The sequence below is a fragment of the Leptonotus elevatus genome, chromosome 1, assembly GCF_054856555.1.
Source record: "Leptonotus elevatus isolate MCC_2025b chromosome 1, RoL_Lele_1.0, whole genome shotgun sequence".
Lineage (NCBI taxonomy): Eukaryota > Metazoa > Chordata > Actinopteri > Syngnathiformes > Syngnathidae > Leptonotus > Leptonotus elevatus.
In genome coordinates this window covers 50,364,121-50,389,483 of record NC_141239.1, presented here as the reverse complement: position 1 = coordinate 50,389,483, position 25,363 = coordinate 50,364,121, and the positions used below count along the sequence as shown (strand labels likewise).

General features: G+C 37.7%; 2 protein-coding genes across 8 annotated transcripts; both read right to left on the bottom strand.

Moving 5' to 3' along the window:
* Positions 1-671: 671 nt before the first annotated feature.
* On the bottom strand, positions 672-7,622 carry gcat (glycine C-acetyltransferase). The gene is made up of 9 exons (XM_086080644.1): positions 7,364-7,622; positions 6,569-6,699; positions 4,935-5,036; positions 4,684-4,830; positions 4,160-4,314; positions 3,968-4,050; positions 1,649-1,820; positions 1,088-1,209; positions 672-991 (listed from the first exon to the last, which is right to left on the bottom strand). Exons 1-9 carry the CDS (start codon positions 7,575-7,577, stop codon positions 840-842), a joined length of 1,278 nt encoding a protein of 425 aa, XP_085936770.1. The 5' UTR covers positions 7,578-7,622; the 3' UTR covers positions 672-839.
* Positions 7,623-13,662: 6,040 nt separating this feature from the next.
* On the bottom strand, positions 13,663-23,653 carry tom1 (target of myb1 membrane trafficking protein). 7 transcript variants are annotated; one of them, XM_086067494.1, is made up of 16 exons: positions 23,458-23,653; positions 22,410-22,494; positions 22,254-22,332; positions 22,014-22,163; positions 21,760-21,894; positions 21,525-21,659; positions 18,691-18,807; positions 18,376-18,506; positions 17,195-17,237; positions 16,990-17,113; positions 16,581-16,644; positions 16,394-16,460; positions 15,685-15,750; positions 15,235-15,297; positions 14,736-14,775; positions 13,663-14,335 (listed from the first exon to the last, which is right to left on the bottom strand). In XM_086067494.1, exons 1-16 carry the CDS (start codon positions 23,507-23,509, stop codon positions 14,241-14,243), a joined length of 1,446 nt encoding a protein of 481 aa, XP_085923620.1. In that variant the 5' UTR covers positions 23,510-23,653; the 3' UTR covers positions 13,663-14,240. The 7 variants fall into 7 exon arrangements, with proteins under 7 accessions (XP_085923620.1, XP_085923638.1, XP_085923611.1 ...); XM_086067512.1 differs by having other exon boundaries at positions 14,720-14,775; positions 18,376-18,509; positions 23,458-23,652; XM_086067485.1 differs by having other exon boundaries at positions 18,376-18,509; positions 23,458-23,651.
* Positions 23,654-25,363: the final 1,710 nt, after the last annotated feature.

The following is a 25,363-nucleotide window of genomic DNA, read 5'->3' as shown; positions in this document are numbered from 1 at the left end:
GTATTTTTAATGTATTTTTTTTTTTTTAATTGTAGGGTTTTGCACTGGTGTTAAACTGCAATTGATCATACGACATCTGTATTAAGGTCTCAATTTCTGTAATGCGGTCAGTGCAGCTAAATAGTATTGCAATAAATGAACACAATGCTGGATACAATTGTTGGAATTTGCAATTAGGCATATCAAAAGCTGTATAAAAAATCAAAATCTTTATTTTTTGTGCCTGCAGAATTCCATCATCACACGCTACAGTATTTGGCATTTTTAAGAAGATAAATCCTTTATAAGGCCATCCAACAGGGGAAAAAAAATGCTTAAAGGCAGAGTGCCACGTTTCTTCCTCTGTATGTAGACTATCCTTTGTTAATTCATGCAGGGATTTCTAAAATGTATTCACAGCCCTTTCATTTAAAAAAATGTTCACCTTATCACACAAAATTAACCCTAATAACTGCAAATTGTGTTGTTGTTTTTTGCTTCTTTATGCTTGTTGCACTAAAGCCATTGGAACATATCAACAGGCTTCAAGGCACTAGAAAGTGAAAAAAATAAAAATAAATTATATTCAAGATTGTTAATATAATGTCTAACTCATTATAGCTAATTCAAAATGTAGGATTTAATTTTGCATCCTAAAATTGGAACCCCCAGTGAAAAGATTGAATCACAAGTTACATTCGTTCACTTTATTTCACTCTCAGGCAGTCAAACCCAACGTTAGTAGTACAGAAAATTGCCAAATATAAATCATCACCATCATTCATTTAAGGCCACACGTAACAGGCAACACTGTCTGAAGGAGCACCCGTTTGTTTGGTTCTCATTTCGTAGAAGACTTTTCAGGAAATAACTCCATGCTTTCTGCCCGTCTGAATAAAAGCGTCGACACAGTGGTCAATGTCTTCGTTGGTGTGCGCGGCGGAAATCTGAACACGGATTCTGGCTTTGCCTTTTGGCACGACGGGGAAGGAAAATCCAATCACATACACTCCTGTGGAGGAGAGAGTCGAGTTGACTGATTTTTGAAGTTCATCGCTACATAACAGACAGTATTTACTTTTGTTTTGATGCAGAACTAATATCTCACCTTGCTTCAACATGTCATCTGCCATTAGTGAGGCAAGCCGTGCATCACCCAGCATCACTGGACAGATGGGGTGAGCGGAGCCCGAGATGGTGAAGCCGGCCTGCGTCATCTTGTTTCGGAATCTGTAGAACAGAAAACATGAATACAATGACACACCCTTGCAGCAATTAATAATCATCAGCGGTACCATAATGCTGTATCTAGGAACAAGTGTAAAGGGTAAACTTTCTCTCCAGTGACAGCAAGATGTGTACTGATTCTTATAGCATCTGTTTTAAGAAATCCATTTTGGAATTTTTTTTTCTAATGTTAAAACACTTAATTTGTATAGCATAAAGAAAATCTAATATACTGTTCTGTATTGTTTCCTCAAATTATGTGCTTTACTTTTAACCATTTAGTATTTTAGATCACGCGACATGCACACAATCCCATTTGTGATCTGAGGGCTGCATCTGGGTAGCCAACAAATTATCTGCTGATATCAATGTTTGCTCATCTGTGCGCTGTTTAAGAGCAGCACATACACACGTGATGAATAGTATCAAATAAAGTATCTACCTCATGGTTTTGGCAGACATGCTCTGCGCAATCTCATTGGAGGCGAGCAGCAGCTCGACAGCCCGCGTGGCGCAGCCCACCACAGGTGGGGGGAGGGAGTTGGAGAAGAGGTAAGGCCGAGACCGCTGCCTCAGCAGGTCAATGAGGGGCTTTGGACCAACTGTGTAGCCCCCTGGCATGAGAGGAAATATGAGATTATGTGTCATCTTTCTGCATTTCTGCACTTGACCGCTCTTCCTTTTTTGGAACCATTTCAGTTGAGTTAATGCAAATGTTATGCCATTTTTGGCCACAAACGCAAAAGGGGAGTTGTTACGTCACTGCACGAATAAAATAGCAACACGCAAAATGATCGATACTGCTAATTTATGGACATAAAATTAGCTGGTTACAAATTAACCAGGTAGCATGTTTTTGGTAACAAATAATGATTTCATTAGCCTTATGCGATCTAACAAGCTTTGAAATTCAGAATTTTAATGACATTTTGCTTGCATAATCAGGACCGATGCGGTTCAAATGGGGAAAGTGAAAAAAAAACATGTTAATATGCACGCAATATTTAATATATAGTCTTTTTTTAATGTAAACAATAGGTGTGTTTTTTTTTGCCGCAGACAAGTCAAAGAAGGTGTTTTTCTGTTTTTCTAATACATAATGAGTATTAGTCCTACTCAGTTACATATCTCGGAGGTTACTATTAGTAATATGAGAAAAAGGGTGTTACTGGGAATATTTATAAAAAAATAAATAAAAAAAAAGCTTTTTTTAGGTTGTTTTCCAACCTGCACATTGTGCAAACAAACGAGAATCTAAAGAGTTAAAAATAAAAATTACTGATGTATATTTTATACTAATAATGAGAAGCGCTGATATTACTTAAACATGTCGCAAGAAAACTTAAAGGGGAAGTCAACCTTAAACATTTCTCGACAATAATATGTTATATGTGACCTCACTAGTCTAAACATGACTTTATGATAAATATTACATTTGTGGAATATGAGTTATGCAGCCGGCGGCACGGTGGAAGACTGGTTAGCACGTCCGCCTCCCAGCCCACAGGACGTAAGATCGAGTCCGGGCTTCGGCCTTCCTGGGTGGGTTTTCTCCGGGTACTTCAGTCTCCTCCCACATTCCAAAAGACATGCATGTCAGGTTCATTGAACACTCCAAATTGTCCATAGGTGTGATTGTGAGTGAGGATGGTTGTTTGTCTCTGTGTGCCCTGCGATTGGCTGGCAACCAGTTCAGGGTGTACCCCGCCAAGCGGTTAAAGCGATTAAAAAAAATGGATGGAGTTATGCAGCCAAATCCAGCCGTTTTTATCTATCTAAGGAGGTGGCCATTTTGCCACTTGCTGTAGACTGAAACTGACATCACAGTTGCTCAGGACTCAGGCAACGAGCAATCAAAGCTCACCTGTTTTCTGAAACTGAGCTGTGATTGGTTGTTACCTGAGACCTGAGCAACTGTGATGTCATTTTTACGCGACAGCAAGTGGCAAAATGGGGGCCTTTTGATATTGATAAAACTGCTGAATTTTGCTGCTTAACTCATATTTCACTAACACAATATTAATCAGAATACTGTATTTAGACTAATGGGGTTGCATAGAACATATTATTGACAATATATTTTTTTTTTGGGGGGGGGGGGGTTGACTTCTAACCTTGCTCTCACAAGATGTATTCTCGCGGTATTTGTGAGTTCTCAAACTCCCGAGAATCCATCTTGTACCGCTCCCATTGATTTCCACCGATACGAACCACTGGTGGTTCGGACCAATCATAGAGCGACATTGTATTTGGGGGCGGATTATGCAGCTGTGACGAAAACAAGAAGCGCCGAAGCCATGGGAAGAAACAAAACCAACATGGCGACACCGGTGGACAAATGAGTGGACGCTGCAATGAATTCTGTTCTCGCTGAATTAGTCTCTTGTATCCACATATCAACGCCATGATATCAGCTAGTCACAACAGTCGCATGTTGGTGACGACATTTTTATCCTTTGCCTGTGATTGGTCGGAACAAAAGTTAGGTCGACGTGCACACAATTCTGCTTCGTCCAATCAGCTCGAAGTGTTGTACAGCATGCCCCGCCCTTTCCCGAGCAAATAAATACGAAACATGCCCAGACTGATATTGTGGAGAACTCCTTCGAGTGAAGCACAAATCAATCTGGCTATTGCCAGGCTAGTTGACTTCCCCTTTAAGCCTAAACTTAAGTCTTATAAATAATGGACTATGGTCACGACAAGTGCAAAAGGTAGTAAAATTAAAGAAGGGCCAAGATTTAAAAAGCGTAAAACGCACCAGCTGCACCTCCCAGTGCTTTTCCCAGAGTGGAGTTTACGATATGGACTCGGTCCATCACACCCAGGAGCTCATCGGTTCCTCTGCAAATGAACATGAACTATAAAACATTTGCAAGCTCAATTGTGAATGGTACAAAATAAAACAACTTTTGTTTGTGTTAAAAAAAAAAAGGTCAAATGTTTTACTCACCTGCCACGGGGCCCAAGGAAACCAGTGGCATGGCATTCATCGATGAACACCATGGCTCCGTACTGCTCGGCCAGGTCACAGATTCCTGTTAATGGAGCCACATCTCCATCCATTGAGAAGACGCCATCTGTCACCACCAGCCGCATACGACATGACTGAGAAATACAAATGATTGTAAGCCTTTGGAACAAAGATCCTAATGCTCAATTTTCATTAACACCGTCAGTGGGGATTCAATGACATGCGTTTATTATTGTGCTTGTCATTTGCATTGTGTTGCAGTAGACATCGACCGAAACTAGTCTTTTAAAAGACAAAATGCCAAAATAATTGATAAATTGCACAAGGATATGAAGATACACTTTTTGGCCCATTTTTACATTTCAAGGATACTGTCCCTTGGTTACTGGGTTGGTTACCATTCACCTCTAACAGTTTTACTCTTCTGGCTAGAGTCTTTCAACAAGATGCTGAAGTATATGACGGAATTTTTGTCAATTCCCTTTTCCTGATGCCCCACACACCTGCGACTCCTTCAACTTGCTCTCCAAATCACTGAGGTCCATGTGTTTGTAGCGCAGTCTTTTGGCCCGACACAGGCGGATACCATCAATAATGGAGGCGTGGTTGAGTTCATCCGACACCACAGCATCATCTGGGCCCAGCAGAACCTAAAGCGGGAGTGATTCGATTTTTTTTTTTAGTTTACTTCACCTAACAGGGGGACTTTATGTACCCAGATATCCCTTGCTGGAGATGATACAGCATGACTCACCTCAAAGAGTCCAGCATTGGCATCAAAACAACTGGCATAGAGGATGCAGTCCTCCCTCTCGTGAAACTCTGCCAACTTCTGCTCCAAGTTTTTGTGCAAATCCTGCAAATGACATTACTTATAAAAGGGGACAAAATACAGCTAATTGCATTTTTGTTTACAAATGGTTACGTTCCTGGTGCTCACTTAGCAAGCATGAAATTAACACAAATATAGCCATATGGAATCTAAAAGTTAAGGAGAGACCCGACATTAGCACAGAATAGCACTAGCAAACAACGTTAGCTTCTGATAAGTGGCACTTGATCAAATGTTTGGCAAAGTTACCAACAAGCAGGCTGACCGTATTTGTTGTTGTCCCCATAGAAGAGGTTGAGGATGAACAGTAACTCATTTGCCTGAGACAGAACCGCCTCCAAACCAAACTGAGTAATTTGTTATATACGTTGTAACTCTTTCCATTGTTCGAATTAAAAACTTTATTTAAACATACTGAGATCTGTTGGCATGTATGAAAAACTACACGTCATCTTCAAATTATAAACAACTAGTGATGGCAAAATCGCGTTTTTGTACGTACCGGAACCCAGGCGGAACTTGTGATTCGAATCGCAATCCTAAATCTCTCAGAATCAGGATGTCACGTGTCAGTTGCCTTTTGCCAAACGTCACATTGTTTCAGCAAGAGCTTTTTCTAAAATTAGATCAAATCCAACCATTGCACTATATTAAAATGTCTTAAAGCTGAAATAAATCCAACCTATAGTATACTTCATATGTAAAATTGCCCTGCTGATTCATCGCCCTACATGATAAAATGTCAACATCCTTTTGAACGCGGCGGTTGGTTTAGTGGTAACGCATCCGCACAATGGGCTGAGAAAAAGGTTCGTAACCCAGGTTAAATCCCCGCAACGGGTGTCATTTTTTTTGCAGGTCATCCTTTTTCCTCTCTAATACTTTGTCAAAATTTTATGCCCTGTCGCAAAAAAAAGCCTTTAAAATATAGCCTGTTGAAATGTAGTTTTTGATTAAATGTGATAGCACTTCATCAAAGACTTTACGTCATGTTGAGAGGCAACATTAAAAACAAACCAAGTATCAGCAACAAAAAGCTCATTTGTACTTTTATACTTATGACGAGGTGGGGGTTATTCAGTTTTTGTTTCCCATGATATTATTTCTCTCTCTAATGGCGTCCATTACAATTATAGCTCGATTGCCAGTTGTGCAAATTAGCTGATGACAGACAGCCAATAGTTAGTTTCCTTACTGGGGAGCTGGCAACACTGAACTACTGTTTGATTGTAACATTTTACACTTGGCCAACAGATGTCGCTGTGGGGAGATGTTACGAATGTTCCAAAAGATCGATTCGTTTTAAATGATGTGATCGTTTCAAAGGTCCATTTCTGCCATCCCTATAAACAACATGCACAGTCTAATGAAATTCAACATAAGCTACAGCCACAATCGTAAATATTTTGTTAAATTAATATATTTTGGCTCGGTTAATAATGAGGTCTTGAGGCAGTGACACAATTTTGGATGCAGCTGGTTTTGGATTTCATGTTGGTTTGACATGTTTTTTCTGAGTTTATGTTTGTGTATAATCTGATTATTGGACACTATACCTGAGTACCGCAGATAAATCTGACCGAGCTTAATCCAGCGCCGTACATTTTCAGAGCATCAATCCCTGCTTGCACCACCTCCGGATGACTGGAAAGTCCAAGGTAGTTGTTGGCACAGAAGTTTAAAATGCCTGAAAGAGTTAATTGGAAAAAATATATAATATGGTAAGATGGCATTGTGGTTCAGAATCTTCTGAGATGACACAAGAACTGATTTAAATTCATTCATTTTTATTATACTCATGATAATCTCTTAAAGGGAATACACAACGCACATTTTACTGTACGAATATTTGTTGTTGCACACCGACCACACATAGAATCAGATCACATTTATGCAAGTTTGCAACAAGGGATGTCAGAGAGAAAGGACCACCCAGGGGTTTGCTCAAGGGCACAGCAGTCCGTAAACAGAGCATTACTATTACCATCTTCCACTTTCAAAGCCCAAGTCCTTACAGTTGGACTACTAGCAGCCCTGAAACAGACTAATATTAGCGGAATATTTACAATTTTAAAAGTTTTTACATCGTACAATTACAGAAAAGATAACTTGTGGTGCTGCAGTAGGCTATATACAGTTCAATTTCTCTTCAAATGGTTTTCTTATTTTCACAGAAATCTTTACAGAAATTGCATCTTGTTCTACTTTAACCTGTTTGTCAAGCACTTACATTCACCAAATCCCTCCGCATAAATTGTTACAACAGTTGTAAAGGATAGCCTACTATTGCTTGCCACTGCCAGTATATCAACCTCCGAAAAACTTGTGCGTCTAATTTTGTTTTCACTCACTGCCATTGCTTCCGTCCACGTTGATGTGCGGTCCCTGCTTGGACGTGATGATCCTCTCCGCTTTCCAAGTCCCCGCCACGCGAATAGATTCGAGCTCGCCGTTTAACACCGCTCTGGCTTCAGCAACAGCAGCGTAGCTCCGATTTAAAACCGAAGACCGCAGAACCCCCCGGAGAGGGTTCAACAAAGGCCAGGCAGCTTTACAGAAAGACATGACCGTGATCGTGTTATCTGTTGTCAAAAGTAACCGGAAGTTGGCTGCAGCCTGCAACTTCAACAGAGGGCGTGACATCGAGGACCAATACAATCAGAGGAAACATGGTTGGTGATTTCTTTGTCCAATCGTCTTGCTTGTTTGTACCTTTCGCTTCAGACAAACAAGAGCCACCTGTTTTGTTTGTTTGTTTGTTTGTTTTTTTATTAAAATACTGACCAAGTTAAGTTGTTGTAGCAGTAGTAGAGTAGCGCGTACATAAAAAATAAATAAATAATAATACACACACACACGCACGCACGCACACACACACACACACACACACACACACACACACACACACACACACACACACACACACACACACACACACACACACGGCAACCACAGCAAACAGTACGCGGAAACTATTGAGTATGCGTTGTTGTGCCGCATTCTGCGAAAGAAAGAAATCGTGGGTGTGTTTATTCAACTCGACGTACTTTCCGAATCTGATAGTAGTCAACATTTATATATATTGTATTTTATTATGATAAAGTACAATTAAATTAAAACTAAACGTGTGTGTTTGGGGACGGGGGGAGGAGGCTCAGTAGTGTAGTCGTCTACAATCTGACCAATAGTCTGCTCAAAATTGACCAATCACATTCAAGCTTGTGTTGAAACGACGTCATTCGCCACGTGCTGCATGAAGGCACGTTCAGCTACTGCCGCCCTGAATCAAAAATATGGAGATAAATATGGTGCAAAACTAACTTGTAAACATTTTTTGTACCTGTAGAAAAAAGTCTAAATTTGTATCTGTAAAAGTCGTGATTTGTACCTGTAAAAAAAGAAATTGTATCTGTAAAAAAAGTGTACCTGTAAAAAAAAAAATGTTATCTGTAAAAACAAATTTGTACCTGTAAATGTCATGATTTGTACCTGTACAAATTTTTTTTTGTATCTGTACAAAAAGTGTAAATTTGTATGAAGCAGGTTTGATGTCTCACCATGTGCCACCGTCTAGAGATGGATCAAGAAGTAGCTTTGATTGACTGCATGCTGGCATCTGTGCAAACAGAATGGTTGGGTCAGCATATTCATACAATAAAAAATAATCATAGCTTCCTAGCTGGGTCATTATCAAAACACAGCCACTGACATTATACGTAATCAGTTAAACGTTTAGCTTTATCTTGTTAGCCAGAAAACCCCCGAAGATTTTGTCACATCTTAAGATCAGAAATAGTGGTAATACTGATAGACACAGACATTGTTCATAAACATTTCCATTTGCATTATTTTTATTTGGCTTCAGTGTTGAAAGCAAATGTGTATGTTTAAAAGTGTAAGAGCCTTTAATTTAAATGTTTGCAAAGCATACATTGCAAAAATACTGACATTTATCAACAAATTGTAATATTTAAAATAAAATGATTAAATACAAAGGTTAACGGTTTGAGGTTAAAATACATGTAGCGGCTTAAAGATCCACTCGCAGTAAAAACGTTTTGTTTTCATTTTATTATGATAGTAAGAGTACAGATGCTTAAATATAATGTTAGTCAAATACAAGTAGCTGAGTACTGTCCACTTTTGGTTATAGGTTTACGTTATCTAAAACATTCAATAGGGTTCTGTAGCTCTATAGTAATTTTCACATCTAAGCACTAAGCAGCAGTTTATGAGGTATTTTTTTTAGATTATTATTTTTTTTACATGTACAAGCTATTGATCGTATGTTTACACTGGTAGGCTTCAAATCTTGAAATAAAAATCATGACTTCAATGTGTTCAGTTTTCGTGACAACAACATGAGATGAGCTAGCTAGCTAGCACCGGATTACGAGCTATGTTCGTACAATAAAACTTACCTTCACACTAAAACTTCTTTCTTTCTGCCCACTTGGAGTGCTCTGCATGTCAACCAACGTTTAAGCTGTTCCACACGGTGTTCGTATATTGAACCATGTTGACATTTTCACGCCTGGGACGTCCTCTTATTCCAAAATGACGCGTAAACTAGTGTGGCTACTCTGTTTGTTCGGAATTGCGGACTTGTGCATGGGCGTCATTTGAGTTCAACCCACTGTCGTTCGCTCAACCAATGAGGTTGAGCTTTAGCCCGCCCAAATCCTCCAGAGCCCGCCCTCTTCTTCTATGAGTACAAATCACAGCGCTCTGCAAGTACGAATCAGTTTTGCACCATTTGTAGCAAGATGTTTGGTGCAAAACTCACGTGACTGGACAGCAGCAGAAAAAAACACTTGTGACTCCTAGTGGCGACTTCTTTGACTACAAGTTGTCATTTCTACAGGTACAAATCACAACTTTTACAGATACAAATTTACACTTTTTGTACAGATACAAAACATTTTTTGTACAGGTACAAATCATGACTTTTACAGGTACAAATTTGTTTTTACAGATAAAATATTTTTTTTTACAGGTACACATTTTTTTTACAGATACAATTTTTTTTATTACAGGTACAAATCACGACTTTTACCGATACAAATTTAGACTTTTTTCTACAGGTACAATTTTTTTTTACAAGTTAGTTTTGCACCATATTTATCTCCATATTTTTGATTCAGGGCGGCAGTAGCTGAACGTGCCTTCATGCAGCACGTGGCGAATGACGTCGTTTCAACACAAGCTTGAATGTGATTGGTCAATTTTGAGCAGACTATTTTTTACAGGTACACATTTTTTTCTACAGGTACAAATCACGACTTTTACCGATACAAATTTAGACTTTTTTCTACAGGTACAATTTTTTTTTACAAGTTAGTTTTGCACCATATTTATCTCCATATTTTTGATTCAGGGCGGCAGTAGCTGAACGTGCCTTCATGCAGCACGTGGCGAATGACGTCGTTTCAACACAAGCTTGAATGTGATTGGTCAATTTTGAGCAGACTATTTTTTACAGGTACACATTTTTTTCTACAGGTACAAATCACGACTTTTACAGATACAAATTTAGACTTTTTTCTACAGGTTAGTTTTGCACCATATTTACCTCCATAAGAAACAAGTTTACATTTATTCTGTCATCGGTCTCTGTCAAGTGACATGTAATGTTTACCCCGTCGTGGTGCATTGTGGGTAAATCGCCATATTAGGTGGAAAGCCACCATTTTCAGTTCTTGCTCACAATTGTTTACAAAAAGGGTTCGATCATGTTGCGTGAAAGGCTGCCATTCCCGGAGCGGCAGAGTAGGGGATGAAGGTATTCGTTTCTTTCGTTTTCCAACTTGGAAAAGATCACATGGACCTCAGGCTGAGGAAATAACGTAGAGACGTCGGATGGCCTGTATTTCAGCAGTGAGAAGAAAGGCTCTCGCTTTCGTTTCCCCACATGCAGGGCTGGACTGGCCATCTGGCGTTCAAGGCAGATGCCCGGTGGGCCGGTGTCTTTTGGGGCCGATGTGGTGCTATTCAATTATTGTTTTCCTCCATTTTACCCCAATAGACCAGCCCGTAATTTAGAGGGAGCAGCCCATGAATCCATTTAAATATAGAGAGCAAACTGAACCAATAAACATCAGCGGTAGAGCTACATGGTAGCTAAGGGTGGTCAGGAATTGGGCTGGCGGCGGGCCTAAATTAAAGTGCCAGGGCCGATTATTTATGCTAGTCCAGTCCTGCCCACATGTGTGTTTGTTTTCGGCATTTTCATAAACGTAAGGGAAACTTTTAATGGCATTTTGAATAATATTACAAAATGTATTACTTGTATTCTATAATTAATTATTTATTGTTTGTACGTAACACACCGAAGTTCCTCATTCCTCAACATTAAAATCCTGTCACTGAACACACTTCCTAGGCAATACTGACATCTAGGGGTATATGGATACAATTTATATTATCTTTATTATTTGAAAGGCACATGTAAACAGCCATATCCAGGTATTAATCAGCCATGTGGAAGCACTGGTATGACTGCCTCTTTTAAATTCATGTGTGTGTTTTGCTTCTCTTTTTTTTTGTCTTAAATGGACCCCGAGTCTAAATAAATAATAGAGAACTGCAACGAGGGCTGGGCAGTATGGCCCAAAATTCTTATCACGGTATAAACTGCATCACTTCACGGTAACGGTATATATTACTGTATAGAATTAAGTGTGGTTTTTTTTTAAATAAATAATTTGCTTACAGGTTTACATAGTCTTTTATAGAAGCTATCTGGTTACAATAAATAAGAAGACATAATACATTTACTTTGGATAACATTTATTGTGCAAATCCATCCATCCATTTTCTTAACCGCTTGTCCTCACAAGGGTCGCGAGGGGCGCTGGGGCCTATCCCAGCTGGCTTCGGGCACTAGGCGGGGTATACCCTGAACTGGTTGCCAGCCATATTGTGCAAATCTCAAATCAAAATTAAAAGTCAGCACTCTCTGGTGCAAAATACTGCAAACAAAATATTGCAGATATTTTAAATGATCAATGCTGATTATCAATCAACATTTTGGAGGGATTCTGAAAAATATGTATGTGAGAAAACTGGACATATTACAATTGATCTTAAAGGTGTAATTTCAAATTTCATTCAATGTTATCTTTTGGGATCAATATACTCTTATTTGACCAATTTTATTTACAGAAAATCTGAATTTAAAAATCCCTTCCGAATTTTCGTATATTGCTTGGAGAATTTGATTTGTATAGTATTTCCTTAAAATTGACAATAAGTAAGAAAAGTGCATATACATTGAAAAACCTCAGTTAGTCATTTTTAGTTTACCTTAACTGAAAATTCATTGTGCTTTAGGTTATTTTCCTTATCTTTTATTGTTTAATTTTTAGGTTTTCTAAATAAATAAGTTACTGCTGGCCTTTACTGTTAATTGTTCATTATTGTTTTATGTATATGGATTTTCATAGGTACTTTTTATTATGACTTTATTAATGTGCTAGCATAGCCTATATGTTAGTGATAGATTAGAGGATGAGTTGCTAATTCTAGCAGGACTGAATTGAGGAACTTCTGTTAAGTAAAATTGACCTACTGACCTAGAAGGTTTGTCCTGATGTGACAAGTTAGGATTTATTGCACAAAAAAACTGAACTCCTGCCAGTAAGTACACCAAAAGGAATTTATAATTTTTAGCATGATGCTGTCCTTAGCGTATCCAAATTAAGAGTGGTTTCAGATGATACCTTTAAATCTGGCCAAATCCAAAATAATCTATATTTAACATGTTTATTAACTCATTCACTGCCATTGACGGCTATAGACGTCAAAAATTAATTTGAACTATTTCTATTAGTTTAACATTTTTTTTCCACTTTTGTTTACAAGACTATGAAAACCTAGGGAAAAAATTACATTCAGAACAGATATAAAATTTGTGATTAATCGTGAACTAGTGAAGTTATGCGGTTAAATACGAAAAAAAATTATCGCCTGACGCCCCTAATTTTTAATCTTTTCTTCTTAAAAAAAAAGTAATTACAATTTTATTTTTAATCTTTTATTTAAAAAAAGAAAGAAAAGATTATTAAAAATCATTAATCATAATTAATCGCATGACTTCACTAGTTAACTCACAATTAATCACAAATTTTATATCTGTTCTAAATGTATGTTTTTCCTAGGTTTTCATACTCTTGTAAACAAAAGTGGAAAAAAACGTTAAACTAATAGAAATAGTTCAAATGAATTTTTTACGTCTATAGCCGTCAATGGCAGTGAATGAGTTAAAAATGAGGCACATTTACAGTTTTTTTTTCTTCTTTCAAACTTGCACAAGTCTGCCTCACGGTAGAGGTTCTAGTTTTGAATCTCAGCTCTCTGGGTACTCCAGCAGCTTCCTCCCACTCCAAACACAAGCATCAAGTTAGCTTCACTGAAGACACTAAATAGAATGAGAGTGAATCGTGGTGTGTACCCCCATCAGTTGGGCTCAAGGACAAAAAAAAAAAAAAAGATGTTCCATGGATTTTCAGATCCCTTTATCCCTAATTTTTTTTTAAATTCAAATATATTTTTAATGTATAAAACCATCAAAAATAGACAGCTGACTTTTTAATGTCAAACATACTAAGATTTTTAGGGGTAAGTGATAACAGGAAAACGTTACGCTTGGTAGTTTGGTTGTTTTTTTAATTGCACTCTGCATTTAAACTTAAAACATCTTGACAAAGAAATATTATGGAAGTAAAAAAAGATAAACTAAATTACTTTGCCTTTACATCCAATATCAATATTAACACAAAAAGCCTCAAGCTCCTCATATGAGAAATTATCAGAACTTTACTTACATATAAGTTAACAGTGTTTGCTACTTTGACAGAGGCATTATCTGTAACTCATAATGTGATGCCACAAATAAGAGTTCATAGCAATATAGTTATCTAAGTTGCAAAATTGTTTTAGTAACAATATTCCATGTTTTCTTCAATAGTAGGAATGTTACCATAGAAAGTGTGCAAATGTTTGCATTACCACCACTTAATTACATCAAGTAAAACCCTCTGGCCTTCATTTCACATGACCAGTTAAAACCCCAGTAAAGCAATAGCAGGATACACAAAAAGTAAATATGGGCTGCAATCCCCCATGCCAAATGTGCCTTTGATACATGAAACCAAAAAACGTCTATATCTGTCCCTTATGGCTGAAGGACTTTATGAGAGTTGCGCGTGTAGCAGGCTGAATCGCAGCTCAGGATTCCGAGTGGTTGGCGTCCTGGGAAGACTGTCGCACTGATGGTAACCGCTCAGCCGCTTTCGCTCTTTGTGCCAAGAACCTGTCAAATTCTTCACAAAAGGACAAAACGCTGTTAGAGAAAAAAAACACACACAACCTGCGACAAGAAAATAACTGAATGACAAAAAGGAAGAAATAAATGGGTGGCATGAATCCAAATTTAATTTGCATCAGTTGCAATGACAGTGGTGCCTTGACTTGAATTTGTTCTCTGACCAAACTCACACACACCCACTCACACGAGCAAATTAACCAAGTCACAGTTTATACTGGAAACAAATCTCACAAGTTGCGCACAAAACATCACAATGTTTGACACAAAGTCAAATCCATGTCCAAGCTTAAAAAAAATAAAAAATCATAGCATACTTGGTCTGACTGTACAAGTCAAACCCTGGCGGGTAAAATTGGTTTGTTATGGAAAAGGAAGTCACCTTCAAGGTTGCTCACCTTCACTTGTGACACCATCAGACTCCCCAAAGTCATCGTACTGTACCACACAGAAAATACATCATTTTATTGTGCGTAAATAAAATGCTACTTTGCTATTATTCTGCTCGGGATGAGAAAAGAAAGGGAAGTTCAGATGTTAGAGGCAAAAATAAATGTGCTATTGATATTAGGGGTGAGCATAATCATCAATGGTTGATTCTGTGAAATTGATTGCTTAGGCTGGCGGCCCCTGTGACCCGGCACCAGATAAGTGGAAAAGAATGGATCGACGGATGGAATCCCATTTTGGAGTATGTGTAAGGTACATGCAACCATTAACACCTATCCATGTAGAATTTAGTGTCTTCATTGAGCCTAACATGTTTTGGGAATGTGGGAGGAGGAAGCCTACAATAGCACGGTAGAAAGAACCGGAGCCTGGATTTGAACCCCCAACCTAAGAGCTGTGAGGCAGATGTGCTGACCACTAGTACCTGATAGCAATCCTCCTTCTCACCTCATCATCCAGCTCAAGCCATTTCTCAATATCCTCCATTACATTGGACTGCTTGACGGGAATCTAAGAGATTAGAGACATATATCAACACAATAATAACAGTGACTCAGCCCCTTATAAATAAACGAATAAATACCACTAAATTACCATCCCAACATGACACAAAGAGTAGAAAAATAATAAGAAAATGGAACATCAAGACAGAGCAAAGCAAACCTTTCCATGCTCCTTATGCACCAATGTCAATTCAAATAATTGAAGTCGTTGACACTTTGACTAGCATGCAAACCAAACATTTATGGGGCTGAAAAAGTAGAGCACTGGCCAAAGCAAAAGTGAACTGCAACCTCATGACGACACAACAACTACGACTACTACTACTACAAAACCCAGAATAAATAAAAAAATACACTGTGGAGGGGATCAGGCACACTTTGGACATGGACCCACCATTCCCCTTTTAATCATCCAGTCTAACTTTGGTGAGGAGCTGTGGGAGGAGGCTGGGCTGTAATCCTTCGTTGCACAGATATAGAGAATTATTTCAGAATAGGATCAAGTGATTTCTAGCTATTTCTTGACATTAATGATTACATCAATAGAGGCAAAACAACAAAGCAAGAAACATTCACCCCACATGGACAACAAAGAGGCACTGGCTGTTCCAAAATTATTTCATAATCTGACAGCCGACCAAACAGTTCAATTTGAGGTGTAAACAAACTGTGTTTAATGTTAAACTAATGTTTGTCTTATGGTTTACTTTTTCTTTTTCTCAGGGTCAAGAATGACATTCGCTAGCAAGGAAAATGCATTTTGTGTGTTACAATTTGCTCAAACATGAGAGTACAAAAAGTATTTTTAAGGAAATTGAAAGAGGAATGCAAAATAGACAGTTAGATATATCTGAATATTTTGTTGGGATTTTTCAATGTGAAGGCAATTTCATTTTGTTTACCTAAAACATGAAAACATTTTGTCATATTTTTTTGGAACAACCATCTCATTTCCTGTATCCATGTAAACAGTATTACCATAACATTTATTAACATAAAGTAATACCACGCCAATGATTTACTGAGATTGCTTTTCAAGTCAGAAAATTAGCTACTTTCTAGAGCTACATTAGCACATAACCTTAAGTGAAAACTTTGCTTACCTCTTTAGAGTTTTGCATGGTGGAGTCCTGAGCTGCAAGGCCATCTAGTCCAATGTCTGGATGCTCACTGAAATCAAATTCACTTTGGTGAACTACAAATTAGGCTAATTACATATTCCAACAACTAGGAAAAAAAGAACAAAAACAAAACTTAAGCATATTTCTGTTTGTGCGTTATTTTATGTACCTTCCTCTTTGAGTTGAGCTATTTTTGTGTAAAAATGCATCCACGTCATCTCCTTCCCTTGTGTCTGTTAAAAGGACAGCAAAAAGTAGATTGTAGTCTTGATAAATTTGTAGAATGCAAAATTAACCCCGAAATATCCCTAAAAAAAAAAAAAAAATCCAAAAATTCTAACAAGTACTGTAATTGCATAAAATGCAATGAAATGCAAATAAATCATCTTATCCTGATTACAGTCATTACATAGAAAAGCAATGCTATCCACAATGAATTTAGTCATCATCAATTACATTATAAATAAACATACATATATATATATAAATAAATAAATAGATAAGTAAAAAAATAAAAAATACAAATAAACAATAATTATATATATAAAAATAAATAAAGGTCATCTATAAGAACCTACTGAGTCCTGCCATCCGGCTGGACAAACTGTCTTCTTTTGAGTGGTTGAGCGAGCCTCCATTGGTGACTGATGCAGCCGCTGATGGGCTCACATTGAGGTCTGTCAGGTTTACATATGTATGGCTCTGCAAACGTAAAAAGGATGTTATGTGAAGTGTCAACATTAAAAAAAATATATATACGTGTCTACAGACATGGTTACCTACCTGTTGCGTTGTGTTTGGACCGTTTGGTAATTGTCTTTCAAATCTAAAAACATTGAAAAAAACAAAAAGGGATTGAAGCAACAAAGAGCAGCAAGTAATTACATACATGAGTATGTAGTATGTAATGTAAGAGTCCCAATGGACATCCTCCACTTGTAAATAAATAGACAATTATTCTGATTGATATTGTAATAATATATTTTTTTACCGATAATGCAATACCTTATTTCATTATTGGGGATTTATTAAATTTTCAGGTGGATCTCTTTTTTAGATATGTTAATTTTCTGCCCAACGTTTTACATTTTATGTTTTGAGAATCTTAGACAGTCACATTCACAGCAAAGATTGCAGTGTTAAAATTTGGGTGGCAAATGTTTCAGAGTTGATTGAGACCCCAAAGTGTATTTTTTACACTGTCTGAGTTAAATGGATGATAGAGTTGGAGGTGTCTAATAGAGTTGATGTATTGAGTGTTAAACCAACTCTGCTGAGAGTTAAATGTTTAGTCTGAAGGATTTGTTTGAGTCTGTCCGGGACGTTTCTGGGCGGAGATTCAACGTTTTCCTTTTAGCCAAGCCATGGAGGCAAGCTACTATTAGTGGCCTATGCAAATTTGGCGTGTGCGAACCCCGCTCCTCATTGGACAGCTGGTTTCACGCTCGTTCCTGATTGGCTGCTGTCCTTGGTTTTCTCGAGCATCAGTTTTGAATGTCGTGTTTAAAAACAGCTACAGAAAGACATTGGACAGCACCTTTAATCAAAGTAAGCTCCGCCCACTTAATTAGAACTGCTCTGATGCAAAGACTTCTGGGATATTATTTAATAAATGATATAATAATGTAGTAAAGTATTAAACTATCAGTAAAAATGTAATTACAATAGTCTGGATTTTGTTTTAAATTACATTATTGGTAAGATTTTTACAGTTTTGGGTTTTAATTACACGTTTGATCGAGTTAAATGTAAATGTTATTACAATTATTATATTATAGGGTGTTCACTTGCAGATTACCCATTGGTCCACCTTGAGATCTCAGGTACTGTTACAGTATAAATGCACATTTAACATTTTCCTTATACAATTTACGAATCCAAAAGATTTTGAAGCTGTTAATTCAAGCCAAAAGGAGTATTATTGCCTCACGTTTGTATAGTGACAAAACAAAAAAGTGGTTTACCTGTGATAGCGCGAGAAGGCGCTGTTCATCTCGTCATTGGTTGCGAGTAACTCTTCAATCAGCTTCTCTTCACTAAGCCTGGGGACAATCTTCACTATCCTGTCTTGCATTTCCTTACATACTGTGTATAACTGCTAATGACACAACCAAAAAGAGAATGTGTGGGAAGGGGGATTGTGGTGGTCCAGATGTAACATGCATAAAATGCGAGATCAGTTAAGGGCAACGTGAAAGGGCGGGAAACATTTTCTTGCGCAATAAAGCAATAGTATCATTAGGTTGATAATAACAGCGGAATATTTGTAATTTTGGTACCTCCAGCAACTCCATGTCAGCTTGTTTTACCATCACGGGATCCAGCTGACTCATCATGTCGGACATCATTGTGAGGTTGCTCCGCACCACACCCAGCTCTGCCTTTAGTGCTCCCACCTGGAATGTTAATAGTTAACTCATTAACTGCCATTGACGGCTATAAACATCAAAAATTCATTTTAACTATTTCTATTAGTTTAAAAAAAAAAATCCACTTTTGTTGAAAATCTTAAGATTTTTTTTATTGTACATTTAGTTTTGTACATGAAATTTGTGATTAATCGCGAGTTAACTAGTGAAGTCATGTGATTAATTACGATTAAAAACTTTAATCGCCTGACGCCCCGAATTCTCATTTTTTTTTATTCATTTACTGCTGTTGACAGCTATAAACGTCAAGAATTCATTTGAACTATTCCTATTAGTTTAAATTTTTTTTCCACTTTTGTTAACAAGAGCATGAAAACCTAGAATTTTTTTATTGTACATTTAGAACATATAGAATTTGTGATTAATTGCAATTAAAAACATTTAATCGCCTCTTGCCCCTAATTTTTAATAATCTTTTTTTTTTTTAATGAATTTATGGCAGTGAATGAGTAAATAGTTCACTTAACAACAATAAAAATAACAATGCCACATTGTTACACTCAACCGCTTTTAGTACTGTATTGAGATCCGATACTAAAACTATATCTTAAATCAGCCTTCATGGAAATAACACTGTTTTGTTTACAATGGATTGATTTAGCATTATGATTTGATTAAGGGTACATTATACATAATATGCAAAACTACAGCAAGTCACAATTCTTAACACCTTGTGCTCTGCTGAGTGCTATTCTATGTAGTCATAAGTGAAGAGGTATAATATTTATGGGTTAGTGAGTTAGCACGATTACACAACAATTACTCAACTGTGACTTCAAGTTGGCATAGAGCGATCCTATCGAGTTAAAACCCTGCCACAAAGTGTGTGTGTGAGAGTTGATAAAAGGTTATTCCCATTGGACTTGGAGGCTTCATATCATTCCCTAGTCCTTTGCTGCCATCTTGTGAACATACTGTATACCAGGGGTGGGCACACAGGTTTTGGATGTTTCCCTTCTCCCTCACAGCTGATATACGATCAGTTTATCAGCAAGTTTTACATAAGCCTGATAACGATCCTGTTGATTGGAATCAGCTGCGTTGGAGCAGGGAAACATCCAAAACCTGCAGGACTCCGGCCCTTGAGGACCTGGTTTGCCCACCACTGCTGTATACAGTATGTGATACTATGGTGACAGCTGAATTGTAAGGTCTCCTAAATACAGTAGCAATTAATTACAATTGGAAAGTACAAGTGCAAGGAATTACAGGAGGGGGGAGGAGATGTAGATCACAGATTTTTCCACCTTGGAGGAAGACAGGGTTGGGGAATCCAGGTCCAGAAAGTAGAAACCCTGCCACAGCCACAGGTGCTTCTACTTAACTGGCAGGTAAACGAGCTCATAGAAGCACCTGTGGCTTAAGTCAAACTGTTTCAGGGTTTGTTCTCACTTGACCTGGATTCTCCAATTTAGGAGGAAGATTGCATTCTACTACTACTACTATTACTACTACTAATAATCCATAGTGCTTTTCTGGACACTCAAAGGCGCTTCACAATTGATACAGTATCCATTTGCATATTCACGCTCTACTGAGTGCCTTTCTAGTTATTTGTAGGTAGAATTTTCTATCCAAATTACTGGATCTTTATTTATCTAATGTTGTGGTCAGACAGTGGTTTGTATTTTAAAACTGTTGCTAAATATTAGATTGGTATGGACAGGTATGTGAAAATGCCCGCATGTAATGTGATGAAAGGAAAACGCCGAGTGATACCTTAGCTTGTAACTCAATTAATTTTTGCATCAAATCAATTGCCTCAATGTGGGGAGGATGGATATGAATTGAAATGCCTTGAATCTGTTTGAGGCCCCCAAAAGACACGTTTCATTATGCGATAATATAGCGCTGTGCAAAATTTAATTACAATTTCAATTATTACACATTTACAAAATTGGCATAATCATGAACAAAAATAAAAACTTATTAATACTAATTTTGAGTCGTTTAAATGTATATTTGTAAATGTTTTACTTTAAAATAACTAATTTAATAAACCTTGCATAATTAGTGTTTCAAAGAAATGTATTATTTTTTTATGTTTAAACATTTTCTTGTTTGTACCAAAAAAACTAATTATCGTCCTAATTGTGATTTCAATTATTACAAAATTAATTGCAATGAATATTTTCATCATTATCGAGCAGCTCTACAATAATACTCACATGCATATACAGTTGTGCTTGAAAGTTTACATAACCCAGGGGTATGTAAACTTATGCGCGCACTGTATGATGAGAAATTGGCTTAATGTCCTTAAAATCCAAAATACTTTGAGTTGACATGAGTAGAGATATGCATTTGAATTTTGGTGACAATTCATAGCATTTTTGTGTCATTAAGTGGCGTTTAGCTTTTGTACATTTACAGTACTGTACATAATAAATAAGAATGTAAAGAAATAAGAATTTCTTTCTTTCTTTTTAGAAATGCAATTACTGAATGCTTGGACAAGCTGGAAGTCACAACAACTGCAGTGTTGTATATGTGCCTATGGTGCTTGGCCTAGTGAGTGACGTCAGAAAAATGGCCTGTTACAATGCTTGCGAGTGTCTGGATATTGAGTCAGAAGCCAAACAAAGCAGGAAAAAAGACAAACTCGTAAATTGGGGATACTTGTGAGTCAAGGTAACATGTAAAGAGTAGTAAAATATCCCTCAAAGTGCAGCAAAGTCCATCACCTGATTGGGAGTGAAGACATCACTTCCATCTAGCGTCTGTTTTAGCTCAAGGGTCTGGGGTGGGATTAGGGGAGGTTTGGAGGAGAGCAGTGCAGCGGGGACAGTAACAACTGCAGGCCCGTTCCGAGACGAGGCCTGGCAAGCGAGGCACAGAAAGAACCCCAGAAGAAAGGTTGACCAAAGATGAAAGGTAGCATTAAGCGTTCAAAAGTCAGTAGCGAAAAGGTGTTTGTACCACTTTGGGGGCTTTGACTGATGGGTAGCCATCCAATTCCGTCATAGGGAACTCAAGCCCTTTCCTGCGCAGGTCTTCATACACTGACACCACACCCGTCAGGTCGGGCGAGCTACGGAATGCGTCTGCCCACGCCTTGAAAAGATGACAAGTGACAACCACAAACTAACACAAGATTCCATGGCATGTGACCACAGAAATGTCAATACGAATTAAAAATAGCCTTTTTCCCACCCCATGTAGCCCTGGCTGACCTGAATGATGCCGAGCACTCTGTCGTGTACGATCAGAGGAGGGTTGTTCCTCGGGATGATAGAACGGAGTAGAACCCCCTCGATAAAATCCCTTGTGGTCACTAGGATGTGAAACCTGAAGCCGCAGTTCTTCACACATGTTTCAAGCACCTGGAACCAGAAAAATGTGTCTCATATCTGATTACACATTACGCAAGGGCAACAATAACAGGGTGGTGCCAGGTGTGTAGATACACTCACTGTGAGTGCCAGCATGACCTCCTTAAAGTTCTTGTTCCCCACAATCCTTTTTCTAATGGCTCGAACTGCGTCTTTGGGTCTGGATTTAGAGAATATTAACCTTTCAGATACATGCAACCCTGAGCTCGTTGCTTACACTTGCACACACAAACACACCCTTCCTCGGAGCTGTTCACCATGTCGCAGATCTCCATGTTGAGAGACCAGTCTTCTGATGGCAGGCTAGAGCTGGTTGCAATCTCTGCGATAGACAGATAAAGATGCGTTGTAAATGTGTTTTTGTTCTATTTAATTGAAATCTTATTTTTGAGAGATTTAAAAAAAAAAAAAAACTAATAAATACAATTTTAAAAGAATAGAAATCTTAATATTATCAGCAATAGTTAAGAGATGTGCTTATGATTGTTTATTCGATACACAGAAGATTCAAATTCATAGTCATTTAATTCAAATACATTTTCAAATACTTGAACCAGCTACCTCCATGGGCCTTAGAAATTTTGTTTAGACCATCTACAAGACTCACAGAAAAGTTGAAACATGCCACAGACCAGTGGTAATGCAGTGCAAACAAAATAGGTAATGGCAATAGCACTTTAATAAAAAAATAAAAAATAAGAGATAATTATTTATTACATTTGAAGCTTTTCAACACTAGAAAAGGTGGAATAATAATACTTTCTTATTTAGTGAGAATAATATTAGTTTCTAATTCCGTGAGTGATGTGTAGTGATACAAAAATATATACATTTTCGCTCACCTTCATGTTACTGAAAGAAATAAGCTGCCAGACCAATAATATTTCCCACCACATAATGTAAATATTGTAAGACTGCAGTTCATTCTTTGCATGAGTCTTGTATCTGATTTAGGTCAGCAGGAAGTCGACCACGCTTCAAACCAATCGATTTGCAACATGGCGACGGTTTTGACCCCGCCTCTTCCTAACCATTGGCTGGCAAGCACGTAAATCAAGTATTACCTTATACTCCTCTGTCAGTCTCAATAAAGGCTTAATTATTATTGAAGTAATGACATGTTATACACCATAGCTGTATGTTATGTAGAATTTGCATTTGAAACTAAATTATAAGCAATAAGCTTGTGAATGTGCGCGAAGAATGACTAAAGAAGACGCCGGGCTTGCGCGGCATTTGGTCGGTACGTTGAAAACATGCATGACTGGCTGGAAAACAAGCTCACCGATCCGCTGGCCGACAACCGTGCTGAACGGGTTTCCTAGAAAAAACTCCATTGTGGAATCAGTGAAGGCCCAACAGAACACCGACAAATTAGGCCGAGGCGCGCGCACCAGGCGGCCGAGCTCGCTGATGCTGCTGCTGCTGTTGCTGCTGCACCCCGCCTGATAGCTGCACAGCACAAAGTGGGCCACTAGTTGAGCTGCGTCATGAATTAAAGGGATAGCGTCATCTGATCATCACACTGACGTCTTGGCAAAAGTGCGCCACACTCGGGCTGTTTTTAGTACTACAACTTCAAGCATATGCCGATTTATGGGTAAGGAGGAGAAATACTGTATCATCTGTAGACTCACTGCTACCATGGAGACTGAAGATATAACCTATGCAGTACACATTTGGTATAGCCTTCCGCCAACAGTCCATTCTCTTCTTGTTGCACAACGTGCATGTGGATTTAATTAATACATTTATTTATTTATTTATTAACTAATTCACTGCCATTAACAGCTATAGACGTCAACATTTCATTTTAACTATTTCTATTAGTTTTTTTTCCCATTTTTGTTAACGAGTATGAAAACCTAGATTTTTTCTTTGTACATTTAGAACAGATAAAAAAATTGTGATTAATCGTGAGTTAACTAGTGAAGTCATGCGACTAATTACAATTACAAATTTTAATCGCCTGATGCCCCTAATTTTTTAATAATCTTTCTTTTATTTTTTTTAAAGAAAAGATTAATAAAAATTAAGGGCGTCAGGCGATTAAAATTTTTAATCATAATTAATCGCATGACTTCACTAGTTAACTCACAAATAATCACACATTTTATATCTGTTCTAATACAATTAAAAATAATTCTAGGTTTTCATACTCTTGTTAACAAAAGTGGGAAAACATGTTAAACTAATAGAAATTGTTAAAACGTCTATAGCCGTCAATGGCAGTGAATAAGTTAATATTTGATCAGATTTCAGCCACTACGTGCTGCCATGATGTCACTCTAATCTTCTAAGGGCCTTCGGAATCAGTAGTTGTATGGAACTTTAAATTTTATAAGCAATGGAACTGTTTCTTTACCATACAGATTTAGGTATGTAGAAAATTCAATACAAACTACTGTATAAAAATAAATACAACTAATTATTAGCATCTCTGATAAGTATACTGTAATGGCTTTTTGTGTCCAGTTTTCAAAAATCATGTTATTAGATATATATTGATTCTCCATGCTAATGCTCCAGATGATGTACATGGCATAGTTGGGTGCTGTTTGTTTTTGTTTACTACTGATGGATTCTAATTGTGTTCTAAAATATCCCCATGAATATTGCATGATCTGTTTGTGTTATTGAGCTGTGTGTTTGAGTATTGATATAGTGACCCCCCCATCCACCCCCCCCCTTACTTGATTTTAGTCATGCTAAATATAATGAATGTAGTTCATGAAAAATATGACTTACACAGGCGAGCGACTGTTTTTGGACAGGAAGCGTGTTTGCTTGCAGGAGCAGAGGTGAAGCAAGTTGAGCATTTTCTGTCCCACTCACCCAAGGATGCGCTTGCTGAAGCTGACGCAAAGACAAAGATGATGAGGGAAGCAAATGTAAAGATCTTCCGTCGTCTCCAGGCGCTGAGCATGCTGTTATACTCCGGTCTCGAGGCCATTACTTTTGAGGTTTACATTCCTTAGGTGTACTGTATATTTTGTCGTTATTTTAGTTAATAAATCGGAAACGGCGCATCAGAAATGTTTCGTGACCTGTCTTTTCAGCTAGTGCCTTAAATGCTTGGTAGAGAACTCTTTGATTTGATTCATCTCCTGCAGGACTAAACTATGGATTTAGTCACACTATTGCAGTACAGTCAAAACTGTTAAGGAAAAAGTATTTAATTGGCGATGCCT

Coding starts and splice junctions, on each gene's coding strand:
- gcat (XM_086080644.1), bottom strand. CDS start 7,577: ATGTCTTTCTGTAAAGCTGCCTGGCCTTTGTTGAACCCTCTCCGGGGG. Junction 5,037..6,568: donor GATTTATCTGCGGTACTCAG/GTATAGTGTCCA, acceptor TGTCATTTGCAG/GATTTGCACAAAAACTTGGA. Junction 4,315..4,683: donor GCAAGTTGAAGGAGTCGCAG/GTGTGTGGGGCA, acceptor TGTATTTCTCAG/TCATGTCGTATGCGGCTGGT.
- tom1 (XM_086067485.1), bottom strand. CDS start 23,509: ATGGAGTTTTTTCTAGGAAACCCGTTCAGCACGGTTGTCGGCCAGCGG. Junction 22,495..23,457: donor GGTTGTCGGCCAGCGGATCG/GTGAGCTTGTTT, acceptor TGTCTATCGCAG/AGATTGCAACCAGCTCTAGC. Junction 15,298..15,684: donor GGATGATTAAAAGGGGAATG/GTGGGTCCATGT, acceptor CTAATCTCTTAG/ATTCCCGTCAAGCAGTCCAA.